This window comes from Pseudonaja textilis, chromosome 1, assembly GCF_049901715.1.
Source record: "Pseudonaja textilis isolate UNSWEBS1 chromosome 1, rPseTex1.2, whole genome shotgun sequence".
Classification (NCBI taxonomy): Eukaryota; Metazoa; Chordata; class Lepidosauria; order Squamata; family Elapidae; genus Pseudonaja; species Pseudonaja textilis.
The window spans coordinates 100,771,564-100,790,162 of NC_141990.1; the positions used below are offsets into that span (position 1 = coordinate 100,771,564).

Genomic DNA, 18,599 nt, shown 5'->3' on the forward strand with positions numbered 1-18,599 from the left:
CAACTGACTCACATGTGTGACCAGTTGTGGTGTTCTGGAGTTGTGTGATTCCCACTTTTCCGACCTTCCGACAAGCAATGTCAATGGGGAAGCCAGATTCACATAAGTTGTTTTATTCGTGTAACAATTGCAGTGACTCACATAATAAATGTGGCAAGAAAAGTTGTAAAATTGGGCAAAGCTCACTTAACAAATTTCTCACTTAGCAACATATATTTTGGGTACAGTTGGGGTCAAAAGTCGTGGACTACTTGTACTTCCTCTTGACTGCAGAAATCCCAACAGGGGAGTCTTAGTCTGTAGTTGAATCCTCTCCCCATGGAACCTGAGACTGTTTCTCTGCTTAACATCTCTTGCTACCTTGTAGTTCTTTCTAACATTTAGCCAGAATCATCTCTTCATTTCAGTCCATTGGCCCTTGCTGTGTTTTCCATCACAACACAGAACAGGCGCATCCCATTCGCACATGACCTCCTTTTAGGTATTTGTAGATCATTATGATTCCCTTTAATCTCTTTGGCCAACTCAGCATGTCTAGTTCCTTGGAGAGCTTCATTTCCAGACCCTTTAGCACCTTGATAGCTCTCTCCTGAATTTTCTCCAGCTTTATCATGCAAAGAAAGGAAAACTGTAATCTGAGTGCCCTCTGACTAGTGTCGAATGCCATAAACTGGACATAATCTAATACAATGCTTGCTAGTTTTCAGCTGGTAGTTTCCCTTAGACCATTTTCACACAAATTACCATCATCAAGTATCCCCAGTCCTGTACCTATGCCCTTGATTTTTCATACCTGAATACAAGGCCTTCCACATGTCATAATTTATCATCCTGCTGGGTTTCAGTCTGGGTTGGACATATTATCTTGTTTTATGGTTTTGATTCAGAAATATAACAAATTTCCTTAGCCGGTACCTTGCAAAAAGTTTGACATCTGGAAAGCCATGCATTACTACTTGTTACAGAAAATAAAAGTGCATATGAATGAAAAAGAACATGAATGTATATGCATTGAACAGATATATGCAAACTTTTCCCAACGAAGTGCAAAAGTAATTCTGACTTGGGTTGATGGCTGTGTATTGACAATGGAAAGCAGGCATCAATGTCAAGATTATAAACTGTCCAGGAAACACTGTATATTTTTGGTTTGAAGGGGAATTACCAGATTTTATGTTGAAAAGGAAAACTTCCTATTATTGATTTTAAGTATTACAGAGTTAAGGGCCAAAATATTAATTTAATAACCACTACTTGAAAGCATAAGGTTGTAGTCATAGTAATCTAGACAACTGATTTGTTTTCCAATGATTTTTATAGAATAGCATTTTGATATCAAGCTTTCTTCCAGTATAGCTTTTGTACGTACAGAAAAGCATCTGTGATATGTATTGGAATCTAAAAGTCTTGTCCCTGCCATGGCACCCCAATGTTTAACTGACCATATAATTTGTTTTTGAGTATATTATAAATAAGATGCATTATTTTGATATTTTTCCTTACTTTCTGTCATAATGAAAAGAAACACAAGCAGTTGTCAGTGTTTGTAATGTGCAGTTACTTATACCTCGCATTGCAAGATAATTCTGTAAATTCTTGGGAATAAATGGATTTAATAACTATCATATATTTTATGTTTGTGATTTTGTCTTAGTATAAAAGTAGAACGGATATTTGGGAATAAAGAATTTAGTATTTCTAGATCACGTATAAGATGATTTTATAAAATTATTTTATTTCCTAATAGATGAAAATTATTTTGTAGAATTTTTTCTCCCATAATATGTAGGAAAAACATGTTTTTCTTGTATAAAGTTTGTGATTATTGCCTTGAGGTAATATGAAGTAGTTATACATTGAAAACATTTTTGTCAGATCCAGCTTTTTAATAATATCAACGCCAATAATATTAAAAAATGATCTTATTTCCAAATATTGTCTGAATTATAACCTTATCTTTTAACACTGCATTTGATGCTAGTAGTATAGCTCTCAGTACTGTTTATCTGTTTTTACAGTGTTTTAAATAGTACTACTGTTGACAAAATTGCAACAATTTTTATATAAAATTATTTTTGGGTTTAAAAATTAAATCCATTTAAAAATGTTGATCCTGGGTCTGAACAGGATTTGTTGTTTTGGATACATAGGCCACATCTATTTCGATACCTTATCCTTATTTTTGCATGTAGATACCACCCCTTAATTTGCTGTGAAAAGTTGGTTACTATGTAATTTTTGAACAATTATATAATGAGCTGAACATAACAAATCAACTACGTAATCAAGCATATGCAGTATTATCAGAAGTTATCTAACAAACCTGGCTCCAAGCTGCTGAATCTTTTGAAGATAGCTAGGTGACCCATGACCCATTGGGTCATTCTTTCAGGAGTATTTGCTCACAAGATTCTTGTGTGCCTTTAACAGTGATACGATTTCTAATGTATTGCCTTCACTGGAAAAGTTGCGATACATTCAGAGATGTATCTGCCTTGAAAATAGCCCGTGTCAAACTGTATATAGCCCAATCAAACATTAGCACAGGAAATATGTTAAGACATTTTGTATTATGTCATCAACTGTTTTATAATTTTTATGTCATAAAATGATTTATAAAATTTGTTAGGTTTTAGTTCTGCAAGAGCCCTGAATTTGAAATGCATTCTATAAGTTAGCCCAGTTAAGGTACCTTGGTTTTAACAATTGTTGCCCTATGATGCCCGATTTCGCCTAGCTAAAGATTCTGGGAATGAGAATTTTAGTTGTATATAGATAAGCACCTTGAAAGGTTTAGAAATATAGTGGAGTCAGTGTGGAGCCACTTTGGTGTAGTGGTCAAAAAGCATTAGGTTAGAAACTCGGAGACTATGAATTCTAGTCCTATCATAGGCAGAAAGCAAGCTGGGTAACTGGGCCAATCATTTTCTTTCAGCCCTAGGAAGGACGCAATGGCAAACCACTTGTGGAAAACCTTGCCAAGAAAACTACAGAAATTTGTCCAGGCAGTTTCTGAGAATTGGACATCTTTGAATAAAAGAAGAAGAAAAAAGAGTCAGTGCAAATGGTGAAGCAGTACAGTTGCATGCTTCATAAATAAGATTGTTTGAAAATTGCACTTTTCAAACATTGAGTTGCACTGGACAAAGTGAATTTCAGCAGTTTAACTTTAATTCAGTTAAGACACACATGGTCATAATTAGATCTGTCTGCAATAGGTAAAATAGAAAAAAATTGTACAAAACTATGCCTAGTTTACCTACTGTAAATTTATGTATGTACAAATCCAAATAGCTCCTTTCAAGAATGATTATGCCTGCTATCTTGCTGAAAGCTGACTTTATCTTAGGATGGGTAGTGGAAGTGGCAAGAGTGTCTCAGATTAAACAGATGGTGCCTTGTTGTAGCTATCTATTAATGGTCAACCAAATCAGAATTTGTATTTCTGTATATTTTGTATATTCTTTGAAAACAGATGTTATCAGACAATTGAGATTGAATTTGGATGGAGATGTATATTACAAATGCAGATGCTATATGTTCCATATTTATACTTCAGTATTTAAACAAATTTTTATTAGCCTAATTCAGAAATAACCATCTGATCATTACTTAAAGAAGGCTATATCTCTTTAGACCTCATGTCCATACTTGGAATATTCTGACATAAATTAACCATAGTTGTTTAAAACACATTAGAAATATAGTAGATTCTTATTCTTAATCCTTACAATAAGTCGTATTTCCTTTAATTTGATTTAATTTCTGCTCTTCTTCACAAGAACATTTCGCCTCATATATGAAAGAAGAAATGTGCATTCGCAAAATCCAGGAACATTTGTTAATACTGAATCAGAGTTTGTTACAATCGAAGTAGTCCATGTTCTGCCTTCCTGTTTAAATGATTGTAGAAGTTAAAACAAAGTAGCTTTCTGCTTTTATATGGAATCTATTTGGCACGTTCTTTAATTTTGGAGTTCAACCTTTGAAAAATATAGTATATAGTATTTTATTGTAAAGTAAAATTTCCTTTGAGTTTCAACTTTCTGATGATTTCAACAGAAATCAAGATTGCACTCCTATAGACTTCTTGATAACAAGAAGGGAATATAATATGCCATTGTATTCCTCTATTATGTGCGTGTGTATTTCATTTCCCCATCTTGGGAACAGATCTGGCAACAGGACTTCTAAGGCAGACTCTATTTAACTTCCAAGCCTAGATGACACTAGCTAAATAAACCCAGCTTCCTGCAAAGAGACATTTTATTGTATATCTGTGAAATCAGGTGTGGAGAAAAAAAAGATATCTACCTCAGAAGAGTAATTATTACACTGAAGATAAATTGATATTTCTCTTAGCTGAATGACAAAGACAATTCAGACTACAGTGCCAGCTTTTTAGCATTTGAAAAACTAAACACTATGTATTTTAAAGAAGGATGTGTTAAAGGAGTTAATCTCACTTATACACTGGTTATATGTTCAGTTATTTCTGGTTCTTTGTAACCTGATGGACCCCAAGTAACCAGTTATCTTAATGTCGTATAATAACAAGCCACTTTCACAAATCACGTTTCTGAATATGTTTGTTTCAGCAAAGCATGATTGAAGCTAACCCAATTTAAATTTGGGTATAATTTTTCAGTTATAAGTAGAAACTAGTTTCTGATCTTCTTGAACCTGTATTTAATAACCATGGTGTTCTGTACATGTGGCTGCTATTATAAATGTTTTAGGCAATTAAAATGCAGTGTGTAGAAACAGTTCTATTAAGGGGGTCCTTACGTTTACAGAAAACCCTGATGGGGAAAGAGATAAGATGCAATAAGATCTCTTGCTTCATTCTTCATTGCAGGGATTGGTAACATGACACCTGCCAAATCAGTTAATTGCATATTAATATGTTTTGTAACCAAATTTTCATTTCATTTTTCATTGTGAGACAACCACTAAGATTAAAGTGGCACCTATGTATTAGTGGAATTAATACCATTGAGTTGGAAATTAAAAGCACTATTCTGTGACTTTTTAAACTTAGAAATAATTTTATTATGTATACAATAGCAACTAAGCCATACTTATTCTAGTCAGCTACCCTGGTATTTTTTTGTGTGCTTTAAACACCTTTGTTCAGATTTCAGAAGATTGTGTTAATAACACTTTTAGAAAACATCTGTTAGAAACAATTTTAAGTATAAAGATTTCAGTGTTGATGGAGTTGTATTCAGTAAAACTAACATGGGAAAACAGAAAACTATTGAGCATAAAATAAAAATTCTCCATATTTTTTATTATAAAGCAATTTATTACTACAATGTAATTTATTATAAATTGCACTGTAAGAAAGAAACTTAATGCACAGTTCTGTGTGTGCTTATCTATGAATAAGGTTCACTAAAAGCTGTGGGATTGTTACAAATTGAGATGATGCAAGATTAAGTGGTACAATACCACAATAACGGTCTAAATTTCAGTAGAGGACTGCTTGCTTTTTCCCTGATATTTGTAAGTTCTTACTTCATGCTAGAGTATGAATTGTTAAAAATTCTTAACAAAATAAGTTTGGCCCCAGTAAAAAAAATAAAACTCTGCTGCATATTCAGAAGTAATTCCCATTTGTTTCTTATTCCCTTTTGCTTTAAAAACTCTGAAAATTAATTTTATAAAAGAACATATTTCACCAATCTTACGGAGACTGAATAAAATCTAGGTTGCTTTTATTTCTACTATGAAAAGAATAGCTTGTTGGCAGCATAATTTAGTTGGCAGAGTATTTGACTTGCATGTAGTATTTGCTGGTTTGGGTTGGCTTTTTGGAAAAAAGTATAAATTCTGGCTTGTAAATTTGAATGTAGAAGCCATATTCTATTCTATTGGATAAACCATAATGGTGTTGCAGAAGCTAGGGATCCTGGTGAGTTCATCTCTCTTTCTAAACCGTCTTCTTAGGAGCAAAAATTCTGTTAACTGTTAAACATGTTAAACTTCGGAGATCTATAAATTATAGATCTTGCAGTGCTTTTCTGTGAATAGATTACATTGTAGGACATTGATTAGAGTTTTGATCTAATCAATTCACTAACAAACAAAGGGGAATTGTAGTTTTTACAGATGCCTTGCATCTTACATGGAGTTCTGAATGATCCTCCAACTGTTGGATCTGGAGTACAGTCTATATGGAGGGGGAATTGCTAAAAATCACTTTTCCGTTCATGGAGATAAGTCTACTAAGTCCCTTACCTGAACAGAAGTATAAAATCATATTAACCGACTAAATTCTAACAGTGTTAATTGCCAGTGTTACCATGCAATCAATACAGGTAGTCCTCAAGTTAATGACCACAATTGAGCCCAAAATGTATGTTGCTAAGTGAAATGTTTGTTAAGTGAGTTTTGTCCCATTTTATGACTTTTCTTACCACAGTCGTTAGTGAATCATTGCTTCTGTTAAGTCAGTGACATGGTCGTTAAGTGAATCTGTCTTCCCCATTGACTTTGCTTGTCAGAAGGTCACAAAAGCTGATCACATGACCCCAGGTCACTGCAACCGTCATAAATATGAACCAGTTGCTAAGCATCTGAGTTTTGATCATGTGACCCCAGGGATGCTATAACGGGTGTAAGTGCGAAAAACGGTCATAAGTCACTTTTTTCAATGCTGTTGTTGCAGAACAGTCACTAATGAGCTGTTATAAGTTGAGGACTACCTGTACTGAGTGGAAGGTATATGTTGTCCAATGTTTTTTCCTTAACTACTACCAAGCCAACACCACATCTGTATAGTCTTTTTTTGTAGCTCTTAAAATATTTGTGTTAGCAGGTGCATCCCTGCCTAACCTTATCTGGGTTTTAAAGCTAAGTTAGATTGTGCCTGGTTAATACATAGATGGGATTTTTACCTTGTATTATGTTGCTGAGTTCTGAAAAGTAAAAAAGGAGGTTTGGGAAGCTAGTTCAGAGAACAGATGGATCATATTCTGTCCATTTGTATAACAGAAGGTAAATGATGCTGGAGGGAAACATGAAATACTTGCCTCTACAGGTAGTTTTGCGAAGTTTTTCCTTTAAGATTTGAAGAAAGTCTGATGTGTAAGATATGTTATTTTTATTAAATACTAAAATTATCTTCTGCAGAGCAAATTCGTTTAAAGAATTTAAGAAAAGTTTATGGAAGATGCCTGTGGTATCGATTGCGATTGTTAAAGCCCCAGCAGAATATAATTCCTACAATAAAGTAAGTATAATAGGATTTCTATTTTACGGGGTTATTTTTAGAATTTTAATAAAAGCAGATTGTTTTAACATTATGAAATATTTAGTAAAGAGATAAGATCAGCATTTTACTAGGAACTCCTAGGAGATGTTGATGAAGTTTTAATTGTAAAGAAACTGAAAATGATTCCCAAGTCATGGATTGAATTTCAGGTCATAAAAGAATCTATTGAGCATCCAAAATGCAGTGTTTGGGGATTTGCAGTTCTTCCTGCTTTGAGGAAAAAAGAAAGATGTGTCTGTGATGCAGTATGAAATCCATTTAAAAAGAAAAGAGCAAAGTACATCTTCCAAAACAATTTCTTTTATTTAGGAAAACATGAAATTGGCAAAGTCTGTTGTAATTCCAGATCTGACACAACCCGGAATTACACCACATAATATTGGAAGTTAGAAACAGCCCCCAAAAGTCACATTCTCCAATAAAAGTAAATCAACGTTAAAAAAAAAATACATTGTGGAAATCCTAGAATTCTTTATCGGCTGAAGATTCCTCAGTGGGAAGTGGGAAACTTCACCGAACAACAACAAAAAGCCAACCCACCAAGCAGCTTACCTTAGGGAGAATTGTTGGGTATACAGGTAGCCTTGACTTACAAACTTTAATTTAGTGACCATTCAGAGTTACAACAGAATTGAAAAAAAGGGTTATGACTGTTTTTCACACTTACAACTGTTGCAGCATCCCCATAGTCACGTGCTCAAAATTAGGGCGCTTGGCAACTGGCATCCCAGGGTCATGTGATCATCATTTATAACCTCCTGACAAGCAAAATCAGTGGGAGAAGCCAGATTCACGTAAAAACTGAATGATTCATTTAACAACTCTAGTGATAAAATGAGGTGGAACTCTTTTAACAATTACCTTTGCTTGGGAACAGAAATCTTGGAGTTCAGCTTAGCACTACCTATATGGTTGTATTATTTAAAAATAATCAATTAAGCTGAATGCCCATTATAAATACTGGATGGGGCTGTAGAATATTGGCAGAAACCAGTAGAGACACTTGTATAATTCCTTTGGTTTTGAGAGATGGATAGAAATTATATTGGTTATTGTTTTCTGTGATGTTAATTCTTCTTTAAATGTACCTGGATATTTTGGTTGCATGGGATTTCTTTCCAAAAATTTCAACTATTTAAAATTGCTCTCTCTTTCACTTCCAATTTTACAGAAAAGCTGTGTTGCTTGCTGGCTGGGCACTGTTTTTGTTTCTTGCTTACAAAGTGTCCAAAACAGACCGAGAATATCAAGAATACAATCCATATGAAATACTACAGTTAGACCCAGTAAGTAGCACCCTTTTTCAGTATTTAAACTAAATTTGACACTAAATATTTCACCAGGGCCCTCAATGGAATATCGCATTCTAAGTCTATATGTCTATTCTTCACTCGCAAACCTTCTTCAAAAGACGGATTAGGGACATATGGAAAAGGGAGGGAGGGAAATCTGTTCTGACAGTCGTGTTCGTCTCATGACAACAGGCAGCATTCAGCCGGCAGAGAAATGTTTATTTTTTTTTTAATTTGAAAATTCATGGGAGGTAAGAGTAGATGTGAACAATATATTGCATTTTATGTATTTCATTTTTGAGTTAGTCACATTTTGAACTTTTGACAAAGTTGTTTGAAACTACAATGAATATCTGGTACTATTTCATAAAATAATGTAAATAAGGATGCACAGCAAACAACATATTTACTAAACAATGCTATTTGGTATTAAAACATAGAAATGCTATTCAGGCCTAAAGACAGTGCTTTACAAATTAAATGTATTTTAAAAGTTTTTGTTAAAAAATATCCTCCTATGAAGCAGTGATGCACGTCTCTGAAATTACAAGTGGCATTCAATTGTACCTGTCTGTCCATGTGAGGACTTTTTTTGCACTTCCAGTTAATATTAGGAGGAAGTAAACCTTTTATTCTTCTTCCATGTTAACAAGAAATTGGGGGACATTCCAAGTTAATAAAAAAGTTGGGACAATAGGAAGAAAAAAGGGAAGTTAGCAAACAACAAAAGCACAACAATATAAAAGCATTAGGGTTACTTCATCACATCCTCTTCTGTAATTAGAGACATCATCTAGATAAATATCCTGTCTGCAAATAGAAGGAAAAGAACTAGTTATAGTTTTATAATGGTTATATAATTTAATATGCTGATCACCAAAATTATTTAGTAGTGGAATGCAAACTTGTATATATTCTCCTCCATGCTGCATCGAGAGCCCAGGATGGGTTGACTCTTTCCTATGACGTCATAGCTGAGTCTGTACTAAGATATAAAAGCCAGCCCCCAGGAGAGACCCCAGCTTTTGACTCAGCTCCTTTCAGTCGGTCGCTGTGTCTCTGAAAGTGTTCTGTTAGATAGCAATCACCAGCAATCTTCAGTACTTTTTTCCTCTCTTCAAGCAGCTCCCAGGGATCTGGGCAGCTGCTCTTTCAGGAGAGTCCTGCAATGTTGGGAGCAGTGTCATAGAGCTCTGTGCAGGCAAGCTGGGCAGCGTCTACAAACCTTCCCCACGCCTGCAGTTTGGAGCGATCGTAAACACAGTCAGCAAACTGATAAGAGCTCCAGCCAGCTGATCGTGTAGCTGGTTGCTGTGTTTTTCCCTTGCTGACTTCGCTCAGGGCTCTGTATAGCCTAAGGAGCGATTCTTCAATCTTGGAGCCTGTTTTCCTGTAGCCAGTGGCCATCTTGGATTCAAGCCTTCCACCACGAGGTGAATGGCCATTTTGTAAGCCCAGGGGCCATTTATACCCTAAGGGGCTGAATAGAAAAATTTCTAAACAGCTTCTTTCCAACGCAAGAGCCTTTATTTTACAAATGGAGCAAGATAAGGCTCAGGCAGAGCTCCCCCCGGCCCCCAGTGGAACAGTCTCTTAAGCCCAATAGGAGAAAAAGACATAGGCAACGCACCCAATCAGTCCAGAGGGAGGTGGCTGCTAAAATCAAAGCTAAGGCTCTAGCCCCTAAGAAGGCTACTCAGGCTGAATTGAGGGCAGAGAAGTGCAGACATGCAGCTCTAGAGAGGCAGTTCAACAGAACTATTCAACAGAAGGGAGTGTAACTACAGCATGTTTCAGGTGATACTCGTGGGCCCCAACCAAGCCCTCCCATGGGAGGAGAAGTTATCTATGAGCCTTTCCATCCTCCATCCTGGTCTCCTGAGGCTCTTGCTGTACAGTCAGATCCTCAGGATTTAAGCAGATCTGGACCTTATTTCCAACAGGCGTCTGTGCCCTGTGCTCCTCCCCCTCCCTCCAGGCCTCAAACCTCTCCTCAATCTAGGCCTGAAGCCACTTTCACTCCCACAACAGCGGGCCTTCTGCCTCTACCTTTGAGCATAGACCAAGGGATATCCAAGATGTAGTCTCATCAGCCATTAGGCAGGGATTGGCTGAAGGCTTCAAGCAAACTCTTTGACCTCTGGAAAGGGTTCAGGCCCTTCTCCCTTCTCAATCTAGAAGTTCCTTGCCTCCTCATCCTGATTTACACAGGCCTCAGGTCCTCAGGGTCCATTCTTCTCTACCAGAATGGGAGGAGGTTGATGAGGAAGGAAGGCCTTCATCATCTGAACACAGTTACTCTTCTCATTCAGAGTGTGAAGAGAGTGAGATTTTTGACCAAAATCTTTCAGAGGAAGAGGATTCTCACCCAGAGCAGACATCCCCTGCATTGGTCTTCAAACCTACTCTCTTCAGACCATTACTCAGCAAGGCCTTGATCACTGCCAAGCTGTCACCAGAGAAGGTGGCTCCCGAGCCACAAGGAAATCTCTCTAGCCAAGGGGATTCGCTCTTCTCCAAGCCTGTAGTGCATGCAGAGGTTCTGCCTTCTCCCATTTTGTTCCTGGACATGGTCAAGGAACAGTGCACTTCTCCTTCGGCAGGTCCTCACCCATCTTCTCTAGATAAGTGTTTCTACAATGTCAGCACAGCTCTGGACAATGCCCTGGCAGTGCCTTCTGTTGACATTGCTGTTCTGGCCTCATTCTCATCTTCTGGCACTCCCACGGAGCCAGAAGATATCCTGAAACCGGATGATAAACGTTCTGAACAGACCCTCAAGTGCAATCACCAGGCTGCTGCTTGGGCTGTTCAGGCTTCAACAGCAGCATCCTTCTTCACTGGGGCATCCATATGGTGGCTGTGCCAACTCCAGAATAGATTGCCTGCTTCTGACCTTCTGTCTCACCAAGACCTTAATAGGATTATTGCAGCGGTGGAATTCACTGCGGATGCCACTCTCAATTCTACCAAATTTGCATCCAAGGCCATGGCATCTTCTGTAGCAGCAAGAAGACTTTTATGGCTCTAAAATTGGCAGGCGGAGTCACGCCGAAAATGGAAGCTGGCTTCAGTTCCATTTGCAGGGGATAAGCTTTTTGGCGATGCTCTGGAACCTTATCTCATCGAAACCAGAGATAAAGGTAAAATTCTCTCTTCCTCTGGGAAGAAAGCCTACTATTGCCCTGCTCCTTATCGCCCTCCTTCATCTCGCTTCCCCCGCTCTCACAGGCCATACTCCCAATGCCAAGACCAATGGGTGGAAACATCTGGCAGGCAACAACCTTCTACTGGTAAACGGCCCTTTCGGGCGGGAGGAGGTCGTTCCTTCCGTCGCTCTAAGTAATCCCTCGTTCTCCCCACCCATCGGAGGTCGCCTAGCCTTCTTTTCCTCCAAATGGGAGGAGTCAACGACGGACGCCTGGGTGCTCAGCACTATTAGGTCAGGTTTACAATTGGACTTCCTAACCCCACCCCACCCCAAATTTTTTTTGATCTGTCCTGTGTCTCGGGACATTTGCAGGCAAGCCCCCATGAATCAGGCCATTCAGCACCTTCTTGAAATCAGGGCTATTCAACCTGTTCCCCCATCTCAACGGGGACGTGGGCTTTACTCTTGCCTTTTCATCGTTCCCAAAGCCTCGGGGGGTTGGCGAGCCATCCTTGATCTAAAATTTCTCAACCAATTTGTAAAATGCAGGTGATTTAAAATGCAGACTCTGCATTCTATTTTAGAGAGCGTTCATGAGGGCGACCTCTCTTCCATTGATCTCACTGAGGCTTACCTCCACCTCCCAATTTGGCATCATCATTGCCAGTTTCTCGGTTTCTGTTATCAGAATAACCATTACCAGTATCGAGCACTTCCCTTCAGCCTCTCATCGGCTCCAAGGGTCTTCACAAAGGTTCTGGCAGCATTGGTGGCATCTTTGCGTTCTATTCCAGTGAGGATCCAATGATACTTGGACGACATTTTGATTCTTTGCTCTTCCATCCTTGCGACCCATCGGGATCTGCAAATTACCCTGTCATGTCTTCAGAACCACGGATTTTCCATCAACACCAAAAAGAGCCAGCTCTCTCCTACAACCAAATTGCAACACTTGGGAGCAGTCATTGATACCATGTCGTGCCAGGTTTTCCTGTCCCCAGCTCGTGGAAAGAGCCTTGCAGAGATCATCAGCCAGACCCAGCAACATCAAATTGTCCCCCTGTCGCTGCTGTCCAAACTTCTGGGGGAGATGGTTTCCTGTACTGGCATCATCGCATGGGCTCGGCTCCACTCCCAAGCCCTCCAGTGGTTCCTGCTTCCCTACCAATGAGCAGGAACCAGCCACTCATCCATCAAGGTCCCACTCCCGCCACAAATCCGGAGATCTCTCAATTGGTGGCATTCCCCATCTATCTGGAGGGGACTCCTGTTCAGGGACCCAGATAGGCTAGTGATAACCACCGATGCCAGACTCCTGGGTTGGGGTTCCCATATGCAGGGCCAGATAGCTCAGGGCGTTTGGTCCAGATCTGAACAGACCCTTCCCATAAGTTGGCTAGAGCTCAGAGCCATTTTTCTGGCTCTCAAGCATTTTAGGCAATCAGTGACCGACTCTCATGTTCTAGTCCTTATGGACAACATGGCCGCAAAGGCTCATGTCAACCGGCAAGGGGGGGATGAGGTCCAAAGCCCTCATGAGAGAGGCTCTACGGTTGGGGTTATGGGCAGAGAAACACCTGTTATCGATCTCGGCGGGCCACTTCTCCGGGGTCGCAACTCCCAGGCCAACTGGCTCAGCAGGAGCCTAGTCGACCAGGCAGAATGGTCCATTCCTCTGTCTCTATTCAGGGATCTTTCCCTCAGATTCAGAACACCAGAGGTGGATCTTTTCTCCACTCCTGAAAACGCCCAAGTCACCAGATTCTTCACCAGGTTTCCTTGCCAGGGAGCGGAGGGGACAGATGCTCTTCGGTGCAGATGGCCCAAGGGTCTCCTCTATGCCTTTCCCACGCTTCCCGTCATTCCGGCAGTAATTTGGAAGAGGTTGGAGGAACGTGTGGAGCTCCTCCTGGCACCCTATTGGCCAAGGAGGCCCTGGTTTGCGGACCTGGTCAACCTATCGGTGGCTTCTCCTTGGAGGATCCCTGCCCATCTAATCTCCCTTCACCAGGGGGCCCTGCTCCACCTAGAGCCCCAGTGGTTCAAGCTGACCATGTGGCACTTGAGCGGCAGCGGCTAGAGGAGGCTGATCTTCCCAGAAAGGGTCATCCTCACTATCCTGGCTTCTCGCAAACCTTCTACAAGGCACATCTATGATGCCACCTGGAAGGCTTTTTCCCGATGGTGCCTCAGGGAGGGTCTTTCTCTTGCTTCAGCCCAGTTGGCAGAAGTTCTTAGCTTCCTTCAGCATGGACTGGAGAAAAATTTGGCCCCCAACACCTTATGCAGGCAGGTTGCGGCCCTCTCCTCAGTCCTTTCATGGGGTTTGCTTCCTTCCTCATCCCATCACACTTCAGTCAGGAGGTTTTTGAAAGAGGTTTCCAAGCTGCACTCTCCGGTGGTTCACAGGTACCCTTCCTGGGACCTTCATTTGGTCCTTAATGCCCTTACAAAGCCCCCCTTTGAACCCCTTAGAACAGTGTCTCTCCATTTCCTGACTCTGAAGGTAGTGTTCATTGTTGCCATCACTTCTGCCAGGAGGGATTCCAAGCTTGCTGCTCTTTCCATCAGACAGGACCTTTGTTCCTTTCACGATGATAGGGTTGTTCTTCGTCTAGACCCCTCATTTATTCCGAAGGTTAACACCTGGTTTCACAGGTCCCAGGACATTGTTTTGCCTGACTTCTGCCCCCTCCTGCACCATGACTTAGAGCGGCAGTGCCACACGCTAGACGTAAGAAGGGCTCTTAGAATATACCTTAAGCACACTTCCTCCTTCAGGAAGTCGGAAGCCATGTTTGTTTCCTTTTTCCGTTCTCACTTGGTGCACAAGGCCTCTTCTACTATTAGCAGGTGGGTCAGGTCTTGCATTGAGCAGGCCTACAAAGCTGCGGCCCTTCCAGTTCCCCGAGGTCTGACGGCGCACTCTATCAGAAGCGTGGCCACTTCTGCTGCCTGGGCGACCCAAGCATCCTTGGAGGAGATTTGTCATGCGGCCATGTGGACATCCCCGTCTCCTTTCATCAGACACTACTGTCTGGATGCTTTTGCCTCAGCGACTGCAGCCTTCGGCAGACGGGTGCTTCAACGAGTGGTTCCACAGTCGGTGTGATGAGCCAGATGAGGACCCGCCCGTGGACATGCAAGCTTTGGTATGTCCCATCCTGGGCTCTCAATGCAGCATGGAGGAGAATGGGCATTGGTAGAAGTTACCGTGAACGCCCTTTTTATCTATGCTGCGAGAGAGCCCAGCCTCTCCCTTGATTCGTCCGGAGAGGGTAAGACATATTTCTGTATTTATTTTGGGCTTTCAGAGACACCTTTAGGTCTGTCAAGTATCTTTGCTAAAGCTGAGGTCTCTCCCGGGGGCTGGCTTTTATATCTTAGTACAGACTCAGCTATGACATCATAGGAAGTCAACCCATCCTGGGCTTTCTCGCAGCATAGATAGAGCGTTCACGGTAACTTCTACCAACGCCCATTCTATTTGAAAGTTGAATAGTTCATTTAAACGATACATTTTTAATAGGTGCAGGTCAGTTGAATTCAGTTTTGCCTATATTCCTGTATCTATGTAGGAGTAGAGGCCATTGAACAATTTGGTGGTTGTTTAAACATTTGGAGATGTTTTTAATTTTTAAAAGTTGCATTTATACATTCTTTCAAAAAAATTCTCAATCCTTGGAGCTTACCAGATTTAAAATTTGCTTTATAAACTTTAAAGAAAGCAGTGTTAACAATAGCAGCAGATTAGAGGGCTCATATCTTAGAATTTCCATTGGATTAGATCTGTTTTGGGACTGTCAGAGTCCCAAAACAGAGACTACATGTAGTGCTTACTGAACAACCATTGGTTTTCATTGGGGCTGAAGAGAAAAATGGCTTACGATTAGTCTTTGCACTTACATCCATCATAGGGACCCTGGGGTCACGTGATTCAGATCTGGTCACTCAAGAACCAAGCTGGATTTCTGGCTCTTGCAGCAGTCCCATGGCCATGTGATCACCATTTCTGACCTTCTCTGCTGGCTATCGACAAGCAAAGTCAATGGGGAAGCCAGAAGGAGGTTGCATGTCATAGTCACATGATGAAGGCTCGCTTAATGACTATTGATGGTTCCCTTAATAATCATGGCTAAAAGATTGTAAAATTGAGTGTGGTCTTATGATGTCTCACTTAATGACCACATCACTTAGATTTTTCTGGTCCCTGTTGTGGTCATAAATTGAATTTGAAATTGAAATTCATAAATTGAAATTGAACATGTGGTAGTATCCCTGTTTTACTGGCTTTCTAATGTTTACAATAAGTTGTAGCTATCTCAAACTAGTGTCTGGGTGTAATGATGATTTAGAAGTGAACTATGAAACTAAATTTTACAATAATTTAGGCAATCCAAAGGTATTTTGTTAAATAGTATATTATTAGTATGTTGTATTTGAGATTTGTTGTGAATAATCAGAAATAAGGTGTACTGAGTTCAGTGGAACTTACATTCAGGTAAGTGAAGGTGATTGCATCCTTATGTATTGCAAATAATTAATTTGAACCTCTTATTTTAATAGGGTGCAACAGTGTCAGAAATTAAAAAGCAGTATCGTTTGTTATCGCTGAAATACCATCCAGATAAAGGTGGCGATGAAGTTATGTTTATGAATATTGCTAAGGCTTATGCAGCGTAAGTTCTGTTCGTGGGAGGGAATGTTATTGTAAGCAACGTAGAATGTACACTAATACCATTTTCTATATGTTTCAGTCAGTTTGTCTACTTACAGCAGTTATTACAATACAGAATTGATTTTGTTTTCTTCTAAGTATATAAGTAGTGATTCTGGTTTATAAAACAAGCAAAGATCTAAGACCTAATTATTTAGAGTAGACTTCCAGTCATATAAAGGCTTCAGAGTAAGACAAAATCCGTTTATTATAAATTATTTTCTCCCTTTTGTCATCAGAAGTGCTCTTAGAACTCAAAGGAGCCTTTTTATCACTGGGGATAATTTCAAACTGTGTTTTCTCCTTTCTTGTCCTGTTTGGTTATTGTTAATAGTAGCTACACCTTGGTGACATTCTTGAATGTATACTCTGCCATGCCTGTCTGCTGTGCTATTTTGGTATGGATCATCCTGGGGATTTTAAGTTTTTGTGTGGCAAATTTTAAAGCTTTGCTTTGAGCAAGGATAATGTGCACTCTTGAAACAAGCTTTCTAACATAATTTTGCCTCTTATTTTGTAGTTTAACTGATGAAGAATCTCGAAAAAATTGGGAAGAATATGGCAGCCCTGATGGACCACAAGGTAATTCTATTGTTGATTGTACCAAATCATAATTTATGTAGGATCCTGACTTTTGCTCTGTGATTTATTCTGTCAGTAACAGTTTTAATTTTGTATAACGGTGTTTGTACAGTAATGTCATCTATCTTTGTATCTACGTATTTATGAGGCTAACTTTAATGTCACTCATGCTTCGTTCCAAGGTTCAGTGAATAGTGATTCACACTAGTGAATCCCCTGTTATCCAGAGATCCAGCTTCTCAAACATTTAATATATTTATTGCCTTTTTAGATTACAATCCTGCATAGAAATGTTGTCTAATTTACACTCTTGCTTGCTACATGGGAATAGCAGTCCTTATATACATACAAAATCAGACTGAATTCTGAACATTACCAGGCCAAAATTTCATGTTACGAGAACATTCTGGAGAATTTGGAATATTTCAATTTCAGTGTTATATCTGTTGTAAATTCATATCTACTGATATTTCCAAATCAATCAACAGCTTTTCTTGGAATAATTATAGAGCTTCCATTCCCTATAGGTCAGTTGAAGGGAGGTTGTTTACACAGGCACGAAAGTTGAGATTAATGCACTGTTGTGATGTCCTGAGTTGGCCTCAGCAGCATGATGAACTTGCTGTAAAGTTACTCTTTACATGTAAGCTATCCAGTTATTTAGAGCTAAAACCAAACTTAGTATGCATAATCGATTCAGTTTATATATTGTCATCAAGAACTGAATATTTGCACTTGTCCTTATATCCTTCCAGATTCTAGGGATGTTTCTTTAAAAGTGATCTCACAAGGTTGCCCTTCAAAATGGGTGGGATTGTCTTGTTATGTAGAGAACAGTTTGTCACTTAACACGTAGATTAAGTTGTAGTTAATTATCTTTATAATCTGTACTTTTACAAATAAATACAGTTTCTTTTCATACAGTGGGTACTTCTTGATTTTAATCTGGGAAGCAATGTTTATCTTAAGATCCCATGCAGATTGGATCAAGAAGATTAATCCTGTAATTAGCTCTGCATCTGCATATGTACCACAGATAAAGCTTATTTAAAAAACAAGATTTCCTTTATTTTTTTTAATAAGAGAAAGGTTTGGTTGAAAAGATGTATAATTTACCCAGCTTGTATTATTGAAGAAATTTATATTGACTATATTGCCATATTTTGTAACCTATTTATGTTTCTTGCAGCTACAAGCTTTGGAATTGCATTGCCAGCTTGGATTGTGGATCAGAAGAATTCTATTTTGGTAAGGCAACTCCCAGTTTGGCTGTATAAGCTGAAAGCCTTAGTGCAGTTGATAGTCTGCAGAGATTTTTTTAAACCATCATTTAGAGAAAAATGACAGTCAATTGATGTGCGTAAACTGTTGCCAGCTTTGGGAAAATTTGCATTTATTCCACTCAGAGCTTTAGTCCAGTTCTAGGCTTGCTACAGCTTTCAATGGCACTTTAAAAAGTTCACTTTGTCTGTGATTTGCTGTATTTTTTGCACTACAAGACGCATCCCCCCCCCAAAAAATAGGTAGAAATGTCTGTCTTATAGAGCGAATGTTGCTGAAGCTCCGCCCACCCACTGG

The 18,599-nt window shown here is 39.4% G+C and overlaps 1 protein-coding gene across 2 annotated transcripts in view; it reads left to right on the plus strand.

The window, feature by feature from the left end:
* SEC63 (SEC63 protein translocation regulator) overlaps nucleotides 1–18,599 on the plus strand; it is a 42,907-nt gene that overhangs the window by 1,618 nt on the left and 22,690 nt on the right. For both annotated transcript variants that reach the window (XM_026726648.2, XM_087913452.1), the window contains exons 2-6: nucleotides 7,138–7,237; nucleotides 8,451–8,565; nucleotides 16,289–16,401; nucleotides 16,960–17,021; nucleotides 18,211–18,269. In XM_026726648.2, coding sequence (XP_026582433.1) covers nucleotides 7,138–7,237; nucleotides 8,451–8,565; nucleotides 16,289–16,401; nucleotides 16,960–17,021; nucleotides 18,211–18,269 — 449 coding nt within the window. The remainder of the gene's footprint in view (nucleotides 1–7,137; nucleotides 7,238–8,450; nucleotides 8,566–16,288; nucleotides 16,402–16,959; nucleotides 17,022–18,210; nucleotides 18,270–18,599) is intronic.